The sequence below is a fragment of the Ursus arctos genome, unplaced genomic scaffold (assembly GCF_023065955.2).
Source record: "Ursus arctos isolate Adak ecotype North America unplaced genomic scaffold, UrsArc2.0 scaffold_10, whole genome shotgun sequence".
In the NCBI taxonomy this organism is placed as follows: Eukaryota; Metazoa; Chordata; class Mammalia; order Carnivora; family Ursidae; genus Ursus; species Ursus arctos.
This window is the reverse complement of record NW_026622764.1, coordinates 11,567,212-11,593,185: the sequence shown is the minus strand read 5'-3', so window position 1 is coordinate 11,593,185 and position 25,974 is coordinate 11,567,212. Positions and strand designations below refer to the sequence as shown.

At 41.1% G+C, this 25,974-nt stretch overlaps 1 protein-coding gene and 1 long non-coding RNA gene across 12 annotated transcripts in view; one reads left to right on the top strand and one right to left on the bottom strand.

Moving 5' to 3' along the window:
• Positions 1–1,008, bottom strand: part of LOC113251497 (uncharacterized) — a 45,603-nt gene extending 44,595 nt beyond the window's left edge. For 3 of the 9 annotated variants that reach the window (XR_008957618.1, XR_008957613.1, XR_003314504.4), the window contains exon 1: positions 15–1,005. This is a non-coding gene — a long non-coding RNA (uncharacterized LOC113251497). Of the gene's footprint in view, positions 1–14 lie in introns of all 9 variants that reach the window. The other 6 variants (XR_008957621.1, XR_008957614.1, XR_008957615.1 and 3 more) reach the window with 4 other exon arrangements.
• Positions 983–25,974, top strand: part of UBAC2 (UBA domain containing 2) — a 166,060-nt gene continuing 141,068 nt past the window's right edge. For 2 of the 3 annotated variants that reach the window (XM_026493531.4, XM_026493532.4), the window contains exon 1: positions 1,061–1,228. In XM_026493531.4, coding sequence (XP_026349316.1) covers positions 1,198–1,228 — 31 coding nt within the window. In that variant the 5' untranslated portion in view covers positions 1,061–1,197. Of the gene's footprint in view, positions 1,229–25,974 lie in introns of all 3 variants that reach the window. The other variant, XM_057307420.1, reaches the window with a different exon arrangement.

Genomic DNA, 25,974 nt, shown 5'->3' with positions numbered 1-25,974 from the left:
GTAGCCACACCTACTTTGAGAACCAGTGACCTATGCTGGCCACAGGTTGTCTTGCCAACCAACAGCTTCTGCAAAACAAAGAAAGAAAAGTCTAAGGAAAATAAGTCACTTATGCTTTTGCCTTCTAGCAATAAATCAGTGATAAAATTTTGGGTCACTGGCACCTCTCCTTAAAGGCAGAAACTGTGTTTTATTGATCCACAAATTCCAGATTTAGCTCAGTGGTTGGCCCTTACAAGAACTCAAAAAAGTATTTTCTTTTTAAAGTTTGCCATACAGTTGTGTAGCCTGTCCTTTTCATTTAGCCTTGCAGTTGGTCAATTTCCCCATAATACGTATTCTTTAATAACTACATAATATAAAATTAAAGTTTTCAGGCTCACGCTCATTTTAAAAAACATGACTTTGCCTTAGTAAAGATTAATTTCATTTTGCAAGAGGAAAAAAATGAAATGGCTAGGTCTGGAAGGCCGCTAAGGCAGAAGTTTGGGGAGCAATGTCGCTCAGCCATAGACTCGCCACGCCTGGGATCTGACCACCTGCCAGCGCGGTGTGGAAGGGTGGGGTCGCGTGACCACCACACACAGCGCCTGAGGGAAATCCGCGCGGGATCGACGTAGAAAGGGGGGGGGCAGGTGGACAGCGCAGCTCTCCGCGACTGAGCGGCCTCTCGCACTTGCTGGACATCACCAGTCTTCGGGGGAGCGAGCTTGGGGGGGCTGCCCAGAAAGACTGAGCATGCGTGGAACGCGCCGGGCGTCCCGTCCGGGGAGAGGTTAGAGGTCGCGAGGAATACCCCCCCACGCTGGCACTCTGGAGGACTCCTTTGCCACGCGGGTCCGCGGGACGTGGGGCGGCGCTGAGCACTTAAGCGCTGCTTCCAGGAGTTACACTCACGCCCCCCTTACGAATTCCCATTCCTTTTCAAAAGGAGACCCGCAGCAGTCGGGAAAACCTGGACAGACAGATCCCTCCGACTGCGGACCGACTTCCCTTCCCAGGCAGGAAGGGAGGGGGCGGGCGGAGCGGTGTGTCCCACGGGCCGCGCATGCGCCGCTCGCGGGCAGCCCTTGGAGTGGAATCCAGTTGCCGGATTCGCCGCCACGCCGGGAGTGCGCCTGCGCGGTCGCTGGGTTCCCTCCACCTCCACTTCCCCTCCCCCTGTCCCCCCGCGGGGGCTCCGGGTCCGGCGGGACCATGTTCACCAGCACCGGCTCCAGTGGGCTTTGTGAGTACCGGCTGCCGCCATCCTGGCTGTTCCCTACGCGCCACCGTGGGCACCTCCTTGAGAAGCCTGGGGGCAGCGGGGACCCACGGGGTTGCAGGAGGTTTGGGGGCCGACCCTCCATCCCCGCGCCCGAACCTTAGGGGTTCCTTCCCGTGAGGGGCAGCGGGAACCGCCCCCACCTCAGCCTGGAGGGGCAAGTGCGTACTGAGTCCCGCCGTTAGCCCCGGCCCCCACCTATGAACCCCAGGTGCGATGCTCAGGTGTTCAGGGGCTGCTGCAGGTGGGCTGGACAGTTAGGGTCGGGCTGGGTGTCCTGATGTTCTCCGGGCTCGACCCCTTGGGCTTAGCGGCGCGTGTGCCAGGCTGGAAGAAGAGGCTGTCCTGGTGGAGCAGATGCTGGAAGCCTGCCCCCTTCCCAGTCACCTTGCTCCATTTAGGCTACAGAAGGACCGAACTGGCTCTCCCCCAGTTGCAAATTTCCAACCCCTGTCTCAGGAGCTGACCCCTCAGGTTTACTTAGATTCCTTTCTTCCTCGGTCTCTCTTAGAGTTTTTAGACAAATAAAAACTGGTTAAAGTACATTAAAGTGGAAGGAAGTTAAGTCATTTGGCAGGAAAGTGCGGACATTGCTGCTGGATATTTCTGCGATCTTTCGCTTGAACGTCAGTGGTGGTCAGCAGATAGAGGGCAAAGAAGTGTATCTAGCGTTTTAAACACTTTTATATTTTTCCCTGAATTTGTTTAGTTGACTATTGGTAAGGTGGCCTATGTGTTAAGTAAACAGCACCGAAATTAGGCACTGGTACAGCAACAGTGAACCGTTTAAACAGGCGTAATTTGCAATTGCTTGTCACTGTTAGTACTTCGTATGTCTCTACATGTGAACTTAATCATGCCCGGGTATGGAAGCAGTTGACATTTCCAGATATTAAAGATCTATTGTGATTGTTAGAAATTTTTTCTGATAATACAGGTCTTAGGCTGAGAGTATCAGAGGCACAGGCATAATTTTAAATCTTCCTCACTCTGAGGTTTTGGAGTGGGTTGAATATTTATGATTTCCCTTGTTTCATAATTAACTCGACTTACAGTACTCATTGGTCTCAGAGTAGGTTACAGCTACTGGCCAGTTAATCTTCCCCAAACCACCCTTTGGATAAAGAACATAGAACTGTTGACACTGCTGGTCAAGAAGGTGGTGTGTTTTTCTTGGGATCACACAGTGAGCCCTACAGTGGTGGATATAAAATTAATGGTAGAATCTTCAATTTTAGTTATTTCAACCTTTTGAGCTATCTTGCTGACCAAAATACATGAAAAAATTAAAAAGGTTACTATACTGCATCACTGGGTTACTGGTTACTGTACTGTAGTAGTCATTGGCAAAGTTTATTCAGATTTCATACATGGTGAAATACTTGATTACTTATGGCATAGGATTGATGAGTACTGAATTCTAGGAACCAAACTCCTGCCCAGGGAGAGGCACAGGCTAAGGCTTCTCCTCAGCTGTCTCACCCTTTTTCTAAAATAAGTGTATCCTCAAGGTAAGACCTGATGGGATGGCCATTCCTCAGAAGGCCATGTCTTATGTGCTCATTTAACAAACATTTTGAGCATCTATCGTGGGCTAGAAACTGTGCTAGTTGCTGGGATTGCCGTGTTGAACAAGTCTCGGTCCCTTGTGTTTGCAGTACTTTAATGGACATTGGGCAGTTTTTCCCGGACAGGGCTTTGGCAAAAATTTGTCTTTGCAAGGCTACCCACTGAGAAGGAAGTGATTTCATTAAGTAAGTTGTGTGGCTCTTTGGTAAGTCAAAGTTCTGATCTTGAGTAAGTATCCTGAGGAAGGATAATCTGCCTACCCAGGATCCCATGGATGATGAGTAACATTCTCTTTTCAAGGGAAAAAGTCCCTGCCATTTCCCACCACCTGCACATGTCCCCCATTATGTGACTGGTAGATGATGGTGTTTTAGTGTTACATTTGCCTTCCTCTCATTTATTTATTCAACAAGTGTCTGTTGGGTACCCATGTGAGCTGCATACTTTTTGTGTGCAGAGGATGAAGAGGTAAACTGGATAAGGGGGACCAACATCCAATAAGTTAACAATGTGATTTCCCATAGTGATAAGTGTCATGAAGATAATACGAGCGTAATAACATGGAGATTGTGGTTATGGTGAATGCCTGCTTCAGCAAGTGTGGTCAGGAAAGATATCTGGGAACGTGACATTTGAACTGAGACCCAGATGGTGTGAAGGAGCCAGCCACATCAGAATTTGTTGAAAATGTGCATTTTGCAGAAAAGGAACAGCAAGCACAAAGACTGAAACAGGCACAGCAGGGCATTTTCAAGGTAATAAAGAAAGTTGGGGCTGCCAGGGTGTTAAATCAAGGGTAAGGCATTTGTGACTTTGTCTTTGAAACTGTATTACTGTCTATGTAGTCATGTAATTATGACTAGATAAAAGTGCATAGGAAACATGTTCAAGAGTTATTTTAGATTGCTTGCTTATAGACCAGTGCATCACTTAATTATGTGTTAAGTAATAGATGTATCATTTCTTATACTTACCAATAAGTTGTCCCATTACTTAGTCACTTCACAGTATATTCACTGTGTAACAATAGACTTAACCAATGTTAATTGCATGTCTCATGTATTCCAGGCTTGGTTCCCACCCTTAAGGAGTTCATTGTCTAGTGCGGAAATATATATATATTTTTTTAAGATTTTATTTATTTATTTGACAGAGATAGAGACAGCCAGCGAGAGAGGGAACACAAGCAGGGGGAGTGGGAGAGGAAGAAGCAGGCTCATAGCAGAGGAGCCTGATGTGGGGCTCGATCCCAGAACGCCTGGATCACGCCCTGAGCCAAAGGCAGACGCTTAACGACTGAGCCACCCAGGCGCCCCTAGTGCGGAAATATTTTAAAAAGAAATGAAACAACTTGTCTACTTGGTGCTGTGGGTTTATTGCCTGGGATGGGCTGGTGAAGGGAGAGGCACAGTTGTTAGTGTAGGTGATATTTGAGCTGATTTTTGAGGGATAAGTAAGAGTTTGTCAGGCATGCAAGTAGGGAGAGGGCCTCAAAGAGGGACAGAGCATGGGCAGGCCTGGCAAAGAGGCAGGAGGTAGTGAATTCGAGGATTGTTGGAGATTATGGCCGGACTGAGCGGTGGAAGAGGTGTGTGGTGAAGTCATCCACCTGAAGAGGGAGAAGAGGAGGAGCCAGGGAGGAAGGTGGAGGAATGGCTGAAGTTCCTCCTCTTCAGAAACACAGATAGGAATGAATGATAGACCAAAGTCCGGAGAAGCAGGAGGAGGTGATGATCTAGAACACTACTTGGGAATGTGTCACGTTGCCATGGGAAGGAAGATGGTAGCTTATTGTTGGCGATGGGAACAGTGTTGTGCAAATGCTGCCTGAATCCTGGCTGCAAAACAAATCAACTGTGAGCTTTCTGAATGTCCACATTCCTGGATCTCATCCCCAGAGACAGATTGCGAAGGGCTCATGTGGGCATCAGAAATCTGAATTTTCAGAGCATCCCCAGGAGATTCTAAGGGGCAAAAAGATTTAGGTCGAAACAAGAGGATGGTCGGCAGAAGGGGCAGAGTGAATAGAGTCCAGCGGGAGATGCTGAAGGTTAAGGTAGTAGCAGTGATAATAAACAGGGTAGAGAAGAAAGATTCTGAAGATGTGTGAGTAGGTAGGTTGTGTCAATAAAACTTGTTGGATTTGGGGGATAGAGAGGAGTTGAAGGTGGCTCTGGGTAGACAGATGGTGTTACCATTCATTAACGTAGTGGATGAGGAAAAGGGGGAGCTTGTTTTGGGGAAAGATGAGTTCAGCAGTGGCCATGTTTAATGTGGAGGGGTCTGTAGTGTCCTGTCGGAGATACCTGGGGACATGTTTGGAGGGAGGGAGCTGGACTGGATGTGGCTAGTTAGGTGGGAGCTCCGCCATGGATCTGAGTGAGGACACCTGAAGCAGTGAGTGCAGTTAGGAGACTGAGGACAGAACCTCAGGTAATTCTAGTAGCTGGGGGATGGTAGGGAAGGAGGAGACAGCAGAGTAGGCAGAGATGGGTGTTTCCTTGGGAGAAACCTGCCTTATTCCCCCAGTTCAATTTGATTTGCCCTCTTTTGTTGTAAATAAACTCTTGAGTTTCTTCACTCTCTCTCACCACAGTGACTGATCTCCAGACTCTCCATTCCCCTTGTTGTCTCCAGTTTACAGCCCATTTCTGGCATCTTCCATATTAAGTCTGGAACCCATAGTTAATTACTGGAGTTGCATTCTCATTGAGACTCTGAGAACCTGGTACACCTGTTCCACTACAGTCATCTGACAGAACCCAACCTTGTGTTCATGTGTGACCCCTAATCTGAGCTGAGTCCTTGGATTCAGTCATCCCCCCATGCTCTTCCCCTTTCATTCCTATCCTCAAGACTATTGCCAGTCTCTACCCGTCTCACTCTTAATGCACCCCCACAGTAAGGGCTGTTACTTGTTTCTGTCCATACTTTAACAGTTGCCAGTGACTCCCCATTGTAGGTGATACTTGAGCTGAATTTTGGTCAGGCGTACAAACTCTGTTCCTTTCTCTTTTCTCCAAGCTAAAGAATGAAGCACTCTTCTAGCTGAAGCCCATCCTCCATCTCTTCTTAACTCCTTCTCTACTGCCTTTCCTACACCACTCACTTCTTCATCCTCTCCTCTGAGGATGAGCCTGGCACATGGTTAAATCTGGTGCTTTCTCTGGTTGATGCTGTAGTGGGCTTTTCAGAGACTCCCAGAGTACTTCAGATCCCTCATCTGTGGAAAGGAGAGAATATTATCTATTCTGTTGAATTTGTGAAGATTAAGAGTTAGTGTGTGTAAAGCTCCTAGACTAGGGTTAGGTATTTTTAACTGGATTCTTCTTCTGAGTGTGTTCTCAAAAATACAAAAGCATAGCCCATCTGTTGACCCTATCCTGTACCTTCCCAGCTGCTGACTTTCTTCTTCCTTAGCCTCGGTCCTTGAAAGACGATCTTCACTTAATTTCCTCTCCCACCTCCCTGCACGCTTTAGCCTTCTGTAGTTCATCAGCTCTTCTTTGATGCTTGCCCCCTGGTCGGGCTCTGTACTCCACCCACCGCAGCCTGAATCTGTCCCACCATGCCATGAAACGACAAAAACTACTCTGGACCAGGTGACCAGCGACTTCCACACCAGCAAATCTACAGGATGCTTCTCAGTCCTTGTCTTAGTGGAATGTTCATTTTGCATTGGCCTTGATGAACACTTCCTTCTAAAATTCTTTACTGCTTCACTTTTATTTTTCACTTCCATGCTCACTTGGTTCTCTTCATACCTCCTGACCACATCTACTTAGTTTCTCTCATATCTTCAGAGTTTACTGGATTTGGCCTTAGTGGGTTATGGTTACGGTAAGGAGAGCAGTTTCAGTGGCGCATTAAGGCCAAAACCTGCTTTGTTGAGGTAAGGAGTGAACCAGAGGGAGACAGTACAAATAATGAGTGTGGGCCATAGAGGCACGCAGTGGGGAGGGGGTCTGGGGAAGACATAGCTGAGGTAGGCCCTTTGAAGACTCAGGTGCTCCGGTGTTTTGCTAACTAAAATTCACACAGCATGGAGAGGGACACCAGTGCAAATTTATTAGCGTGAGAAATACAGTTTTGAGCTGAACTGGAACCAGTGAAACTGGTTTTGACTCAAAACCAGTTAGGGAGCCTGGAGTCAGATGTAGTTAGGGAAGGTAGATGCATCGAAGGTCCAGTGAGTGGTGTCAGCCTACGGTAAGGACATTCATCCCACTCTAGAGGTGGGCAGAGCCGTAAGGGCTGGTGGGGTGATTCTCGGTCTGCATACTCTCTCCCCCGCGTGATGCTGAAATGGGCACCTCGAAAATTTATCACTACAGCTGTTTTGGTGCTCTTAAGAAGTACCAAGCGGTGTTGTTATGGACGCATTCCTTCTTTAGTTATGTATTCAGTGTGTTAAATACAAAATTTGTAGGACATCTACAATATTTTTGTATCTCACCATCTCTTTAAAATGTACTGAGCTTGGAAAGCTTTTTGCCTTTGTGGAAAGGAATCAGACTTAGGACTTTTTGTATCAAATATTTTTGTATCTCACCATCTCTTTAAAATGTACTGAGCTTGGAAAGCTTTTTGCCTTTGTGGAAAGGAATCAGACTTAGGACTTTTTATTCAGTCTTCAAGTTATTGATTCAACAGCTGTTTAATGAGCACTCCGGTGAGCCAGCCACTCTTCTAAGTGCTTGGAATTCAGTAGTAAATAAAAGATGAAAGGTACATTCAAGTGGCAATAATCTTAGGAAATAGAAGTCACAAAATATAGGCTCCATTTAAAATTCAAAATATGGATTTACGGGCTCCTGGCTGGTTCAGTTGGTAGAGCATGCGACTCCTGATCTCAAGGTCGTGAGTTCAAGTCCCATGTTGGACATGGAGCCTACTTAAAAAAATAAAAATAAAAATATGCAGTTGAGTATTTGAATCAACACTTCAGTGTTCATTTAAAGGTAAGACTTTTTCTTCCTTTTCCTCCCAGTTAAACTTGTACTTGACAACCACTTGCTGTGCGAAAAAGGGCTGTGGTTGGCTTCTGCTCTTTTTTCATTCCCCCCTCTCTCACGTTTTCTCTTTCTGACCTTATTAGGTTCTGGGTTAGGTGGAGTGGGAAGAGGAAGGAATGGTGAGGAACTAGGATAGTTCTTACGTGGCTCTCAGCCTGGTGCATGATTAAAGCTGCCTCTCCTCTGGGTTCTTCAGATTCGTGTGAGACTCCCATGCCTGCTACTCCCTAACTTGGGCGGATGCATCTTTACGTTGGTGGGCTTTATTTGGTGACTTTTCCTTAGTTCCTAGGAGCTTAGGTCCACCTATGATTTCCTCTTTCTGTAGTCCTTTTGGCTTGCTTAAGGCCCTGTCGGACTGAACAAAGATGACCCCACTGCTGGCTCTTACCTGCGGCCCACCTCTGCTCTGCTGGGGTTGCTGATTCTTTGCCTTGGTTGTACGTTTTGAGCCCTGGCTCAACGTGGCTTCTCCTTCTTCCGTTCTTTAGGTTTCCCAAGGTAGAAATCCACTGTGCCCCCACCACAGCAATCACATATTTGGCTCACCGAATTAGGCCTATTGAGCCCCCAACTCAGCTCGATGTGAGGGTGTGGTTGTACTCACAGCACTTGGATGCCCACTCCACAAAACTTTTTCCTAATTTTCTCTGTTCAATAGAGAACTCTTGCTGTTCCACTCACTCTTCTTATGTTCGTAATCGGACTGAGAGGAGGTTAAGAGTTATGGGACTGCAACTAGATTAATTGTCTTTGTCAATTCTGCATTTTGGTCTAGAACCTCTCTTCGGTATGTGGCAGCCCTGTGTGTGGTACCTTAGTGGGAACTCCAATTTTATCTTGTTTTAGTTGGATTTCTATTTTGTTGACTGGCCTCATTAAAGGAGACTTTAAGAATTTCTATATTTCTGCTCTAATTTAATTCTTTGTTGCAGTAAAGGATTAACTCATCAGGCCTGGGTTGCCCAAACCCTGCACAGTTGCCTTTAATGCCTGACTCTTGGGGATAAGCTGTTTCCTACATTTCTTAAGTTTTAGAGGAGCATATCCTTGAAATTCTCCAGGAACATACTATTTATTTAACAGTTTTAGCTGAGGGGTGCCTGGGTAGCTCAGGTCATGATCTCAGGGTTCTGGGATCGAGCCTCACGTTGGGCTCCCTGCTGAGCAGGGAGTCTGCTTGTCCCTCCCCCTCAGCCCTCCCCCCCCCCATGCTCATGCTCTCTCTCTCTCTCAAAAAAAAAAAAAAACTTAAAAAAAGAATTTTAGCTGAGGAGGAAAGACAGGTATTAATTAGAGAAGAACAAGCTTGAGGGAGGATGCTATTATTTTTTATTTTTTAAAATTATTTATTTACTTAAGTAATTTCTGTACCTGACATGGGGCTCGAACTCAGGACCCTGAGATCAAGAGTTGCATGCCCCACTGACTGAGCCAGCCAGGCATCCCAAGGGAGAATGCTTTAATTTTTATTTATTTATTTATTTATTTAAATTCAAGTTAGTTAACATACAGGATAGTATTAGTTTCAGAATAGAATTGAGTCATTCATCACTTACATGTAACAAGTGCTCATCCCAATAAGTGCCCTCATTAATGCCTATCACCCATTTAGCCCATCTCCCACCCACCACCCCTCCACAACCCTCACTTTGTCCTCTATATTTGAGTCTCTTATGGTTTGCGTCCCTTTCTGTTTTTATCTTATTTTATTTTTCCTTCCCTTCCCCTGTGTTCATGTTTTGTTTCTTAAATTCCACATATGAGTGAAATCATATTTGTCTTTCTCTGACTTATTTCATTTAGCATAATACCCTCTAGTTCCATCCACGTCATTGCAAACGGCAAGATTTCATTTGCCATTCTTTTTGATGGCTGAGTAATATTCCATTGTAGGTATATACCACATCCTCTTTATCTGTTCATCAGTTGATGGACATTTGGGCTCTTTCCATAATTTGGCCATTGTTGATAGTGCTGCTATAAACATTGGGGTGCATGTGCCCCTTCGAATCAGCATTTTGTATCCTTTTGATAAACAGCTAGTAGTGCAATCGCTAGGTTATAGGGTAGTTCTATTTTTAACTTCTTAAGGAAACTCCATACTGTTTTCCAGGGAGAAAGCTTTTAAAAATAGTGTTTCTTTTTTAGTCTAAACATAATTAATCATGTTATAGAAAGTTTGAAAGCTAGAAAAAAACCCACTGTTAGTATTTCAGTTAATTTTCTTCATCTTTTTTTCCACAACACATTTATGTTCTTGTTTTAAATAAACTGATTTTGTTATGATAAAATGAATAGAATTCATTAAAGAAAATTCTAAAATATGGAAAAGTAGTAGAAAGAAATAAAAATAGCATTTATTGACCTCTTGGTGTTTATATTCATATTTTTTCTAGTGCAAAAATGAAAATATAAATAATTAAAAATAAATTTATCACACTCAAATACTGTTTTGTAACTTACCTGTATTTCACAAAAAAGACTTTTAAAAAGCAGTCACAATGACTATGTGTGTATCCTGCTTTTCTCTCCTTCGTCATAAGCATTTCCCAAGTATGCTATTCTTACAGAATTAGGTTGATGCTTTTCTCCTTTCCATTATAGTGATGCTTAGAGCATCTTAATTTTCAGATGTTTCTAGAAGTGAAAGAAGCGTAAATAAAGAGTATTAATATAACTTTTGATACATACTGCCAAATTCCAACCCTGAAGGATGGTACGTATAACTTCACCAGCAATTTAAGGGAGAAAAGATTGTTTTACTTAAGTTATTATGTTTAATTTTCAAAGTAATGATAGGTATTGTTATTCTGTTTTTGCCACAAATGAATATTTTGAAGCTCAGACTATGATTTGTCCAGAATCACGTAACTAGTATGTGGAAGAGCTAGGATTTGAACCCAGGTTTGCCTACTTCCAAAGTTGATGTAAATTTAATCTCCTCTCACTTTAAGGACAATGGCTAGGAGCAATGGCAATATAACTTCTAAGCCTTAGGAAAAATATCTGGGAGAAAGAATCATAATCTAAATGAGGATTCTGCATGTCTATATGATATCTTTAAAATTTTCAATCAATAGTAAGTGTGAGTTATTGTTAGTTTTACTTCTGTCACACTGTGAGTTTTACTTATGTAACACATAGCTTATGGGTTAGTACTAGGCTCTGTTCTAAGCAGTTTGTATATATTAACTCATTCAGTTCTCAGAACAAGGAGGTATTAGGATCATTCTCCCCAGGTTGCAGGTGAGAAAGCTTAGGCACAGACATTTAAGTAGCTTCACCAAGATCACAAAGCTGGTAAGAAGCACAATTAGAATTAGAACTTAGACAATCTGGGTCCATTGTCTATGTTCTGAATGAATGCACACTACTGCTTCTCAGACTTAAGGAAGTTTATTTCCATTTATCTCTCCGGACCACTGAGATAGTCGCAGTCTAGTGGAGAATATAATAGCTCAGCTTAGCAGTGGAGCTGGTTTCCCAGTCCTTGGAAACTGCATTCCTGTTGCTTTCCCTTCCTCCCCTTGCAACTGCTACAGGTGCTTACTCCCATGTTCTGCCATGTTCTTTCCAACCCCCGAGTCTCCCTCTGTGTTCTAAGTCGGGACCAAGATCCAGTTTTGCTCTCAGGAGGGATATTTTATGTCCTAATTAGGATCTTTTTGTCATAGCTAACGCACTATAGTTATTTGCATTTTCTTCTTTATCCCTTTTCTTCCCTTAGTTATTATCTTCCTTCTTCCTTAAGAACCTACCTTAAATCAAGCTCTGTTAAATGCATTTCTATGGAATTTTAATAAGTACAACCTGATAAAGAATATCTTGTTGGCAAGGTGCCTGGGCAGCACAGTTGGTTAAGTGTCAGACTCTTGATTTTGGCTCAGGTCATGATCTCAGGGTTGTAAGATCAAGCCCCATGTTGGTGTTTGTGCTGGGCATGGAACCTATTTAAGATTCTCTCTGCCCCTCCCCTTGCTCTCTCTTGCTCTCAGTCTCTTAAAAAAAAAAAAAAAAAAGAACACCTGGGTGGCTCAGTTGGATAAGCATCTACCTTCGGCTCGGGTCATGATCCCAGGGTCCTGGGACTGAGTCCCACATTGGGCTCCTTGCTCCGTGGGGAGTCTGCTTCTCCCTCTGCCTCCTCTGCCTGCCACTCCCCCTTCTTGTGCACTCAGGCACGCTCTCTCTCTCTTTGACAAGTAAATAAAATCTTAAAAAGAAGAAAAAGAAAAAGAATATCTTGTAAATAATTTACTCCAGCATTTCTGAAGTGTGGCTTTTGGAACTCTGGTAAAGTGAGGGGCTACTTGAGTTGGGGTTTTTTTAATTAAAATTGCTTTAAGTTTATTTTTAAGTTGAATATTATAGTGTTTATTTTTTATTTATATATTTTTTGTAATCTCTACATCTGATGTGGTTCTTAAACTCACAACCCTGAGATCAAGAGTTGCATGCTCTTCTGACTGAGCCAGCCAGGCACCCCTTATTTATTTTTACTAGCTTTATTGAGATATAATTGACAAAAGCTTTATGTATTTATGTTGTATGTGATGTTTTGTTACATATACATGTTGTGAAATGATTAGTGAAATCAAGGGAATTAACCTACCCATCACCTCACATAGTTATCTTTATGTGTACGTGTTTATGTGGTGAAAACATTTAAGATCTACTCTCAACAAATTTCATGTATGGAATACAATGTTATCACCTATAGTCATCGTTCTGTACATCGCTTAAGATTTACCCCTCATTTAAATTATGATTATAAGTGAGAATTGTAATTGAACTTTCATTTAGATCATTATTCTCTTTCCCAGATATTTTTCTTAAGATTTTGTAAGTTATAGTGCCATTGTTCTCAGACATTTCCCAGTGTTATGTCATCTTAGTCCCTTGAACGTAACATAGAGTGGAAAAAGCACAGTACTCTTCGGAACGTGTTCTGAAGCCAAGTGTGGTCCTAATGTTGTCAGCCATACTGTTTCTTAAGGATTGAAGAGGCCAATGAGTACTTCCGAGACCCTTAGTAGGTCTGCAACAAAGAGATTTAACTTTACTAACTCTTTGATTCTAAGACTTACTGGAAATGGTTTTCATTGTATAATATTTGGGAACTGTAAGGAAGAAACGTAAAATTCCATGTAATCGTATGCCCAGACTTCATCCCTGTTTACATATTGGTGTTGCGTAATTTTTTTCACCTGTATGTATATGTGTAAACATTTTTAAAAGCAAAATTGGGCCTGTATACAGTTCTGTATTCTGCTTTCTTCATTTAATCTTTTTAAATGAATTTGCCTCATGTCGTTAATAATGTTCAAAGCTGACTTCTAACATTGTTTTGTCTTATTATGAAACTGAAACATGCTTTCTGCCAAAAAATTAAAAAATTATATAAATCATAATGTAGAAAGGAATAGTTTTGTATAATTACTCCCCCATGGAAATAACCATCACTATGGTTTAGTGCTCAGTCTTTTAGACTTTTTCCATGCAAGCGCTTCCCTGTGCATTCTTTTCTCTCTCACACATGTATACATGTGTACGTGTGTGTGGTTTTACACAGACATGGCATTCAAATATGCATTTTGTTGGCTTCCCCAAAATTACGTTAGCTACAAAATCATGACTTTGAAAGATTATAACATGTTATATTAAATGTTTTTCTCCAGCGTTTTCCCATTTAAACAATGTTGTGAACATCTTTATAGTTAAGTTTTTGATCATATCTTTGACTTCATCCTGAAGAAATGATCACAGGGGCACCTGGGTGGCTCAGACAGTTGAGGGTCTGACTCTTGATTTCAGCTCAGGTCATGATCTTAAGGTCCTGGGATCAAGCCCCCACATCAGACTCCATGCTCAGAAGGGAGTCTGCTTGAGATTCTCTCCCTCACCCTCTCCCTCCACCCCTATGCACTCTCTCTCTCTCTCTAAAATAAATAAATAAAACTTTTTAAAAAATGATCACAAAGGTGGAATTACAGGATTAAGGGAAAGGAACATTTTAAAGCTCTTGGTCTGTATTGCTGATCCTTCCAGAAAGGATGTATCACTTAACACTTTTCAGGAGCATATCTTTCTCACCAAACTAGTAACAGTGGAACATGGTAAATTAAAATAATTTTTGCCACTTGAGAGATGAAAAAATGGCATTTTATTGTTGCCTTAATCTGCATTTCTTTGAGTGTCTGGAAAAGTGAACTTTTTTCCTCTTTCATTTTTCCTGGCCATTTCAAAATATTTTTTTAACAGATTTGACTGTTTATGTACTTTGCCTACTTTTTTTCCTACTGGAATAGTAGTATTTTATTAAGTTGATTTATAAAATCCTTTAAGGGCATTATTATTTGTCTTGGTGTATGTTACAAACATTTTAACCATTTGTCAATTGCTTTTTAATTTTATTCATGAAGTTTTTTTTGTATAAAGTTTTTCATTCATAAATAAGTCATTAAAATAAAGGGATTTAGCTCATAAATTTTATTAGGCCAAATCTATTCTTTATCAGGTCCTAGGCCTCTGAGATCTGTTGTCTATTCATCTAACGTTTTTTAAATCTTTTTACCTAATTATGAAGATACTATATACTGCCGGTACAAATTTGAACAGCCCAGGAGAGGAAAAAGTGAAGTGTGAAATTCTCTCTCAATGCCAGCAATGTATGGAGTATATTCTTGTAGATTGTTTTTCCCTATGAATTATGTGTGTGTGTCCTTCATATGAGTAATATAAGCATATGGTAAAAAAAAAAATTAAAGATATAATATGAATTCTCCTTACCAGGAGTAACCACTTTTAAGTTCCTTTTTCTTTGCTGCTTCCATTATAGCTACTATTATAGCTTTAAATGACATATTTATGCCTCTACGTTCCCCATAATGAAAGATGAGGAATTTCCATATCTCCATCTCCTTCATCTTTTGGTTACTCCTTAAGGTGGTTACCTTTATGATTTTAAATAATGGAGGAAACCTCCTTTTTGTGATTTATCAGTTTTTGGCACAATCGGTAGACTCTACCGTGGTAATGAGAAACTAGACCAGGAGCGTGCGTACCTCTTCTCTCCTCTAACTCCTGGTTTGTGTTCTGGATATGCTGTGTGTGTTTACAGTCTCTTCTGTGATGTTTATGCAGCCTTCCGTGCATTGTCAGTAAGTTGATTTTTATGTAGAAAATCAAAACTGGTAGCCCTATTTATGTTATTATGATTGTATATTTGTGGTAGAACCAAGATGTGTGATTGGATTCAGAAGGAAAGAGAGCCCAGGTCAGAACACCTGTGCTGTTTCAAGGAGTCTCTTAGTTCCTTCTGTTAGCTCTTCGCTACTTTAAGTTCAGCTTGACTACTGCAGTTTCTTGAATCTTGCATCATTTTCTTCTTGGCTTCCTCTTTGTTTTTTTCCCTGATGCCAGGGACACTCTCCTGGAGTTAACTTTCACATAGAGGACACAGGTAGTGAACTTTCTGGATACGTGTTTGGCCATTCTTGTACGTAGTGAAAGACAGTAGCTGCTGTGGGTTTCATCTTTATTTGTGGATAGGTCTTTGTCCGCATGAGGCCCATACCTTAAATGTCAGGGCTGATTGTAGGCTCTGTTCAAGTATGTGAGGCCTGTGGATCAGTTAGTTTCCATACAGGGTGCAGAGGTGGGAAGCCGGCACTGGGGCAAGGGATGGTGAGAAGCTGGTGCAGTCAGCAGAACTAGGCAGGCTTGACACTTTCTGTGAATTTTACTCCTGAGTAAATCCTCTTGCCACCCGCTGTCCCCATTGCCTGTCACCCGGGCTGCCATCTGCTTTGGGAGCTTGACGTTGCCCCAAGTTCTTCTCCACTTTTTCTCAGATCTCCAACCCTCTCAGGGTCCTCCTGAAGTGGTTTGCTCCCTTTCTTTGGAGAGCGTTTCTTAGATTTTATTTTGGGGTTAAAGCCTTTTTTTTCAGCTGGGGTGGTCGAGTGAATGGCCATGTGTGGGAAGAAATGTGAGTGTCTGGGGGTGGGGTTTGGTGGAAGGGCCTGCTGGCCCAGCTGTCACCCGTGCACATGTGGTGTTTACACTACTGGAGATGGTTTAAACAGGATGTGGGTCCAACATTAGGTGTCGTTGAAACAAAGGTAAGATAATGACTCCCTTTCAGAAAGTTCTTTTTCGTCTTGATTGTATCAAAGAGCAAGTCTCAGTTAGGTACTAGTCTGAAATACCTCTGTGATAGCAGCTAGTTTCCTATCGCAGCAGAGAACAGGAGGCAGGCCCAGGTTTTTCTATCAGCAAAAAAAATAGTTAGAATTTAATAAAGTGTGTTTATTTTTGTAGTTACCACCTACTGATGACAAAGTGACACTCATTTTCCATTTACTTTGGTAATACTAAGTTTCAGTTAAAATACGTTTATCTAAATCATAGTAAGGTGATTTAAAGAAAATATTAAATACTAGCATAGGTGATACTGGGATATAGCAAAAATTATGGTGCTACAATGGGAATGACTGAAGTTTGAGAAATACTCTATTCTAATGAATAATTTTTATTATTCTGATACGTAATTCTTGTTGCTCATGCTTCTCCCCAGGTCTTGGTACTTATTGATTAGTTCCCTGGACTCATTTGGAAGGAGACATTTTTCTGGTGTTTTGAGGGTGGTTTTATTTCAGTATAACTTTAGAAGGGAGGAAAAGTGGACAGGTGTACAAGTCTGTCATCTTGAACTGAAATTTTATCTAGCTATCTCTTTGGTTTCATTGCTTTTATTTGATTCTTTACTCCCTTTAGAACGAGTTTTGGTGCTTAGAGTTTAAGTGAGGCTTTTGGTCCCCATCAGCTAGCCAATCTCAGCACCAGGGATTAGAGATGTCAGTTGCATGCCCGCTCATACACAGATTCGGTGGCCAAAGGCCACATACAAGTCCAAACAAATGGATTTTAAATTTGATTTTCTTACGCTTTTCCACCAGACATGAGTGGAAGACGTTCATTGGAGATTTAAAATCAGGGATTTAAAGTCGGACTTGGGTTTCTCCACCTTGTGGTTGTATGTTCTGTTTGCATCTTTTCTCAAAATAGACCCATTTAGCCTGTGTTAAACATCTGGGGAATACATCACCCCCTTTCCCATTTGTCTCCTCAGATATTCTAGTGTGTGTCTTTGTAGCTGTGGTATCCTTCCTTGTCACCCTGCTTTGGTTCATTCAAAGATTCATTGGGTCTCTGAACGTGTAGAGCCATCTATGGCTTGTCATGAAGCTGTTACTGGCCACACTTTCCTCGTACTTGGCCTTTTCAGCTCAGCCCTCTCTTAAATTAGCATTTCTCAGACAGGCGTCCACTTCTCTGGTGATTCTCTGCACCTGGCTTTGAAAGCTGGCAGGCCACACAGATAGGTTCTGTTGGATTCATGTGTTGGTGGTGAGGGTACAGGGGTGGGGAAGAGAGTTACTTTCCCAACATTTTAAAGTTGGAGTATTAAAGACACAAATCCAGATTTTGCTTATATCTGGCAACATTGGGACTGAATTGTTATGTGACAGAAATCTACTGATCACGTACTTCGTGCCGTCTATTTCCTCCGTTTTGTTGATCCCTGCCTGGCCTCTTTAGGCACTTGAACAGATTTCTTGCCAATAACCACACATTTTCTCTTTTTTAAAATTCCTCTTTTTCTCCTACAGTCTATTGCAGGGTTCAGAACTATCCACAGATTTACTTTTTCAGAGTCGTTCCTACTGTTGAATAATTATCCCCTCTGCATAACAATCATAGCATTCTTCTTTTGGCTTTTAAAATTATTATTTCATTATAATTGTATTATTTCATTATAATAGCACCTTTACTATTACTGCGTTTTATGCTTAATGGAAGACTTAATGTTGTTGTTGTTTTTGAAAGGCTTAATGTTTGTCTAAAATCTTACTAAGAAGAATAAATCTGGGTAGTGTCCACGTAGTGGCTGGACCGAAATAAAAGCATAGTGACTAATGCCATTGTTGATGACCTGCAGATTTGGCATGCTGTTCTCTGGCATGCAAGCCTTTGTGTTAGGCTCTGTTTTAGAACTTCTTTTTCAATTTTATTGCTCCTTTTTTTTCCCCCCTAACTCAGTCTAAATATTTTAGATATAGGACACATTTTTCGTATCTAGAGGGTAAGCTCTCCTCCTTGCCTTTTTGTTGTTGTGGTTTTCTGGAAACTCTTCGTCTTTTCTCCTATTCATTTCCCTGATGAATTTACAAGCATTGGTCCAGTAACCGGTGTTTATTGGCTGCCCTCATGAGTCAGGCACTCCGCCTGGTTGTTTGGTGACCTATGTGAGGAGCGGTCAGTGTGGCAGGTGCCCAGTGTCCTTGACTTCTCCGTACATGAGGATGAATGTGGATGGCTTACAGCATTTTACTTTTGAACATTATAAGGAAATGAATGTGACAAAAATAGAGTTGAGATCTTTTGATTCTCAGGCAATTTCATGGCAGTCTTTGTTGAGATGTCATCAGAAGGCACTTGGTCCTCCCTAATTTGGACACTGAGGATAAGTTTCATTGAGTTTTCCTCCAGGAGGCTCATAGGTCCGGAGAATAAACCATGATGGAAGGCAGGTGGCCAGGTTATTGTACTTTTTTTGACTTCCATGCTTATTTTTGTTCTAGCCCCTTTCTAATGAAAAACCTTAAGTTACTTCATGAGACACCATTCTTGTGGAACCCTGAGAAACTTGAGAAATAGTCAAGTGGTCAGAAATAGGAAAACCAATATGATAGGATATGGTGGCCTCTCTTCTCTGGGGTGTGAACCACACTGGGGTTTTTGACGAGTGTATTTTTACATGGCTGACTTGTGGGGATGGGCGCAGTTGCTGGGTAGCTGCCTTTTTCTTCCCCTCAGTCCCACCCCTTCTCTCTTTAGCTGCGATGCTTCTGTAACAGCCCACATGGCCAAGCTTTGCAACACCTGTGGTTAGTGTCTTCGGTGTGGAAAAAATACATATTTTCATTCAGGTAAAATTCGCATGACACAAAATTCACCATTTTATAGTGTTCAGTTATTGACTTCCAGTACATTCACATTGTTGTGCAGTCATTACCATTCACTGTCTAATAACAGAACATTTTTATCACCCCAAAAAGAAACTCTGTACCCATGTTAAGCAGTTACTCGCCATTCCCTTCTTCTCCCTTCCTCTGATAACTGCTAATCTGCTTTAGGTCTCTATGGATGTTTAAATTCTGAGCTTTACTTGTAAATGGAATCATGCAACATATTGCTTTCATGGCTGCCTTCTTTCACTTAACATGATGTTTTCAAGGCCCATCCATACTGTAGCATGTACCAGTAGTTCACTCTGCTGACTGTTATTCTGTTGTAAGGATAGACCAACGTTTTGTTTATCCATTCATCTGTTGATGAACATTTGGAGGTTGTTTCTACTTCTTGGCCATTATGATAATGCTACTGTGCATATTTATATTTTTATTTGAACATCTGTTTTCAGTTCTCTTGGGTATATAACAAGGAGTAGATTTGCTGGGTTGTATGGTAATTCTGTGTTTAACTTTTTGAGGAACCAAAAAGAGAACATGTAAAGTACTAAATAATAATGAAAATCGCTTTGGACCATGGACCATGATGTCAAGATACCATATTTCCTTATTCTATATTAGAAAATCTTTCTTTTCTTTAGAGTCAGGCAAAATAGGTTTAAATCTCAGCCACTCAAGTAACTAGTCGTAACTAGTTCTTAGCCTATTTTTCACCTGGAGTATGAGGATAACTAATTGCTGCCTCACGGTTGCAGTAGGCATTCACTGAGATAGTGCTTTTTAAAACACAGTGCCTGGCCTAAAGTAATCCACATATACTGTAATAATTATTTTAGGATAATACGTAGTCACCAAAGACTGATTGCTATTCATTGCCGCAAAGAGATGGCTGTGTACTTTGGTCATACCAAAGAGATGAATGACCCAAAAAGATATCTTGAACTTTGTGGTTTTATTTTGGCCATAGATGTTTTTCATCTTTACTTTTAGGTTGATATATTGTCTGTTATTCTCAAAATTTGTAGCATCTCTATTTTCAGAGGTGGTAGGACCTGTTGCGGAGAAGTGACTTTTTTTTTTTTTTTGAACTTCCATTTGATCACTGTTTGGGTGCTTCATATATGAACCACTTCCTGGCTCTACTCACAGGCCAGAAGATTGCTAGTGACTTGCCTATTCTCAGTGTGTAGGGATTTAATGAACCTTTTTGCTGAATTAGTAGCTAAACAAAAATTATTTTTTCTAATTCTTAGATTTTTATTAAAAAAAACTTGAATCTCCTGTGAACAGATCATTCAGAGATTACCACTGGTAATATTTTGATAGATGCTTTAGAAATCCATGTGCTATTTATGTACTATTATTAGAAGTATTATATAATAATACTGCTAGAAATATTTTGCACTTACCGTTTAGGAACAGTTTTCCAAAGCATGAAATAGTTTTCTGCTACTTAAAATTGAATATTATTCCATTTTGTGGCTAGAACATAATTTACCCATTTTCCTGGTGGACATTCATGTTATTTCTAGTCTTTTCACTATTATAAACATTGTTGTGATAAGCATCTTTGTAGCAAAATCTTTGTGTATATCCATGATAATTAGTTTGGGCTAAATCCCTAGGTAAATGTAGACTTTTTTTGGATCAAAAGGTTTATATGTATTTTAAAACTTTTGTTCAGTTCAGCATTAGGTAAGTACCCACTGCTCTGTCCTGCACCCTCCCCCAACTGCAGTCTTTTTATCTCTATTCACAATTGCATTTACTTTAGTTATACAGGGCACCACTTTAATTTCTATTACTCGTGTTTGTGACTGTATGTATCTTTCCCTTGAAACCTACCATCCAGGTGAAAATCCCTTTTAGCCCTGGAGTTCTATGGCAGCGCAACATAGGAAGCAGTTTTATTTTCAGCCGGATTGTCAGGGTTTGGACCTGGCTCTGCCTCTCCCTAGCCAGTGCTGCAGACATCTTACCTTGTACAGCATTTCAGTGCATTCAGCCTCGCCTCTGATTCCTTATGTTCCTACAGTTTTGTTTGCATTAGCCAGACTGGTTTGGTAAAGCTTATTTGTCTGGTCCTCCCATGGGGCTTCTTTTCTATGGCCACTCTAGACTATTGAGGGATGATGGATAAAAATGCTTTTCTGTTTCTTTGCTGGGTGATAGTTCTGAGATACATTCACAAGGCTTCTTAGAAAATCCTACGGTATCGAGCACTTGTCAGAAACATCTGTCACTCATAGTGGTGGCCAACTCGATGGTCAGCCCTTATATTTACTCTCCCTCCCTGTTTGATTCCCCGTGTCCTTCATTCCTGCTCCCTGGGATCACATTCCAAAATAAACTACCTGCCTATAAACCTTTGTCTCTCCCTTTACGTTCACTGGAACCCAGGCTAAGACATTCCGTGAAGACGGATGGGTAGCTTCTCTTCGAGTCACGGTTTTCTCGTGTGTAAGTTTGGAGAGAGTAGTTTCTACCTCACATCATTCATTCACCAAATACACTGAAACAGTACTGTGTGCCAGGTGCTGCTTTGGGCATGGGAATATAGTAGAGCGAGACAAACAAGGACCCTACCTTCACAGAGTTCACATTCTGGTAAAGGAGACAGACAAAGAAATTAGCAAACAAGAATTTCAAATAGTGAAGAAATGCTATAAAGTAAAAACAGCATGATGTGCTCTAGAGCAATGAAGTCGTGAGAGAAAGTCAGTCTGAGGAGATGCTGTTTGAAATGGGGACTGAATGATGAGGATAAGCTGGACATGGGAAGAACATTTTGGGTAGAGGGTAGCAGGTGTTAGGTCCTGAGGTGCAAGTGTCAGGAGCACGGTAGTACGTGCTGTGTATAGTACTGTGCACTTGGTGAGTGCTCAGTCCATGTTGGATAGGATTAGTGGTGAGAGTTGATCAAGGAGGTAGCCTGTCATTAAATACAGCAGTAAGTGGCCAGTTTTGCCTCATGAATTGACAAAAATTGACTTTGTGGAATAAGCAGAGAATTGTACACAGTGTGAGTAGAGTTATGTGGTATGGTTTTCTTTATTGATATGATGAAGTACATTGATTTACTTTACATTCCTGGGATGAACGTCACTTGGTTGTCATGTTTTATCCTTTTTCTGTGTAGCTGGATTCAGTTTGCTCACATTTTGTTAAGAATTTTGCATCTCTGTTCCTAAGAAATACTGGTCTGTTGTTTTAATGCCTTTGTCCAGTTTTGGTATCAGTGTAATGTTGGCTTCATAAAAGGAAATTAGGAAGTGTTCTCTCCTCTTCTTTATGGTGAAGAGTTTGTGTAGAATTGGTACTCTTTTCCCCTTAAATCATTGGAAGAATTCTTCAGTGAAGCCATCAGGCCTAGAGTTTTCTTTGTTGGGAGACTTTTAACTAAGAAATTCAATTTCTTCATTTCTGTAGGACTATTCAAGTTATCCATTGCTTTCTTGAGTGAGGTTTGGTAGGTTTTATCTTTCAAGGAATTTGTCTGTTTTGTCTAAATTGTCAAATTAAGGGATAAAATGTTATTTTTAATATTTTAAAATTTTTAATTTTTAATTTTAATTAAATTAATTAAAATTAAAAATTTTAAATTATTTGTGATAAAAAGTGCATACATAAAATTCACAATTTTTAAGTGTACAGTCCCCTGGCATTAAGTACATTTTACAATGTTGTGCAACCCCTTATCCTATTGATGTCTATGGGATCTGTATTGACGCCTCTTCCTTCATTCCCGATACTGGTACTTGTGTCTTCTTTTTTCTCCGATCAGTCCTTCTAGAGGTGTATCAATTTCATTGATCTTCTCAAAGAATCAGCTTTTAGTTTTATTGATTTTTCTCTATTGTATTTTGGTTTTCTATTTCATTGATTTATGCCCATATGTTACTTTTTTTTTTTTTATTAAGATTTTATTTATTTACTGGAGAGAGAGAGAGAGACAGCCAGTGAGAGAGGGAACACAAGCAGGGGGAGTGGGAGAGGAAGAAGCAGGCTCCCAGCAGAGAAGGGAGCCCGATGCAGGGCTCGATCCCAGGACCCTGGGAACACGCTCTGAGCCGAGGGCACACGCTTAACGACTGAGCCACCCAGGTACCCCCATATGTTCTTTTGATCTGCTTGCTTAGGGTTTAATTTGCTCTTCTTTTTCTTTCTTTCTTCTTTCTTTCTTTCTTTCTTTCTTTCTTTCTTTCTTTCTTTCTAAAGATTTTATTTATTTATTCGACAGAGATAGAGACAGCCAGCGAGAGAGGGAACACAGGCAGGGGGAGCGGGAGAGGAAGAAGCAGGCTCACAGCGGAGGAGCCTGAAGTGGGGCTCAATCCCACAACGCTGGGATCACGCCCTGAGCCGAAGGCAGACGCTTCACCACTGTGCCACTCAGGCGCCCCTCTTTTTTTTTGTTTTAAAGCTTGTAGCCTACATCATCATTTGAGACCTTTTCCTTCTTATATAAACATTTAATGCTATACATTTTCCTCTAAGCACTGCTTTATTTTTAGGCTGCAAATTTTACTTGGTTGTAGTTTCACTTTTCATTATCTTTAACACATATCCTAATTTCCCTGTCATTCCCTGTTTGACCTAGATATTATTTAGACGTATGTTGTTTAGGGGCACTTGGGTGGGTCAGGTCTCGTGATTTCGGGGTCCTGGATCTAGCCCTGCGTCCACCTCTGTGCTCAGCAGGGAGTCTGCTTCTCCCTCTGACCCTCCCTCTACTCGTTTTCTTTCTCTCTCTCTCTCTGTCTCTCAAATAAATAAATAAAATCTTTTTTTAAAAAAAGTATGTTGTTTAACTTTCAAATTTTGGGGGAATTTTCCATCCATCTTTCTGTTTTCTAATTTAATTCTCTTATAGTCAGGGAACACACTTTGTATGATTTTAATTTCTTTGTATTTTTTGAGGTGTGTTTATGACCCAGGATATGATCTTTCTTGGGGAATGTTCTATATACACTTGAAAAAAATGTAATTTGCTATTGTTGGGTAGAGTGTTCTATAAAAGTCCATCAGGTCAAAGTGATGGATGTTGTTTTTCAAGTCTTATATAGTTTTACTGATTGCCATAACAGTGTATCACAGATTGCCTGAAACATCAGAGATTTATATTCTCACAGGTCAGGAGGCTGGAAGTCAAGGTGTTGGCAAGTTTTTCCTGAAGCCTCCTTCCTTGGCTTGTAGGTGGCTGTCTCCCTGTGTGTTCATATGGTCTATTCTCTATATGTGTGCATTGCTGAGGTCTCTTCCTCTTACATGGACAGATTGGGTTAGGTTCCTAATGACTTTATGACTTTACTTTATCTGTTTAAAGGCTCCATTTCCACATATAGTCACATTGAGAGTTGGGGCACATGGATTTTGAGGGGACACAATTAGTCCATAACACTGATTTTCTGTCTACTTATATTATTGATTACTGACAGGAGTGCTGAAGTAGCCAACTGTATTTGGGGATTTATCTGTTTCTCTTTTTAGTTCTGTCAGTTTTTGCTTCATGTATTTCGAAGTTCTTTCTCAGCTTTCTTTTTTTTTCTTTTTTAAGATTTTATTTATTTATTTTAGACAGAGAGAGCAAGAGCAAGCATGAGCATGAGTGGGGGGGGGCGGTCAGAGAGAGAAGCAGGCTCCCGGCTGAGCAGGGAGCCTGATGTGGGATTTGATCCCAGGACCTTGGGATCATGACCTTAGCCGAGGCCAGATGCTTAACCAACTGAGCCACCCAGATGTCCCTCAGCTTTCAAATTCTGTGATTCACTGTGTTCCCCCCCCGCATATTTTATTATGAATATTTTCAAACATGCTTGAAGTTGAAAGAATGGTACAGTGAACATCATATACCTACCACCTAATTCTACAATTAACATTTTCTTATATATGCTATATCTTATCCATCCCTTTATTTATTTCATCAATCCTCTTTTCTTTATTTTTTTTTTAAAGTAGACTCCTTGCCCAGCGTGGAGCCCAATACAGGGCTTAACTCGTGACCCTGAGATCAAGACCTTAGCTGAGATCAAGAATTGGACGCTCGACCGACTGAGCCACCCAGGCGTCCCAATATATCTTATTTTTTGATGCATTTCAAAAACTGTGTAGCCACTTTATCTCTAAACACTTAAGTATGCATGTTATTAATGAGAATTTAATCACTGTAATTGTTTAAAATTCCTTTTTTTGAGGTAAAATTTTCATATAGTGACATGTACAGATCATGAATTGATCAGTAAATCTTGCTGTCCATAGTAATACTGTGTACTTACCCTGTGGTGTGGAACTTCTTGGGCATATGTATATTGTTGCTTTCTTTTTTTTTTTTTTTTTTAAAGATTTTATTTATTTATTTGACAGAGATAGAGACAGCCAGCGAGAGAGGGAACACAAGCAGGGGGAGTGGGAGAGGAAGAAGCAGGCTCATAGCGGAGGAGCCTGATGTGGGGCTCGCGATCCCATAATGCCGGGATCACGCCCTGAGCCGAAGGCAGACGCTCAACCGCTGTGCCACCCAGGCGCTCCTATTGTTGCTTTCTGCGTAGACTTTGGAGATCTGATTTTTGCTCATCTTAAGAGGAGGACTTAAAAAAAAAAAGAGGAGGGCTTAGTGGTGGAGTTACCCGATTTAAGTTATCAGATCTGTATTTTTTGGGGTTTGTTTAGACCTGGACAGAATTAAAATGATTGTATAAATTAGGATCAGTTATTCATTCAGCAATTATTTTATTTCTTTTTAGTTCTGATTTTTAGTTGTGGTAAAATATACATAACCTAAAATCGACATCTCAACCACTTTTAACTATACAGGTCTGTGGCATTAAGTACATCCTCTAGAACTCTTTTCATCTTGCAAAACTGAAACTCTATACCCATTGAACAACTCCCTATTCCTCCCTCCCCCATCCCCTGGCCACTACTATTCTACTTCCTGTCTCCATGAGTGTGACCGCTTAGGTACTTCATGTAAGTGGAGTCATATGGTATTTATCTTTTTGTGTCTGGCTTATTTCACTCAGTATGATTTCTGAAAGGTGTGTCCATACTGTAGCATGTGCCCGAATTTCCTTCCTTTTTAAGATGG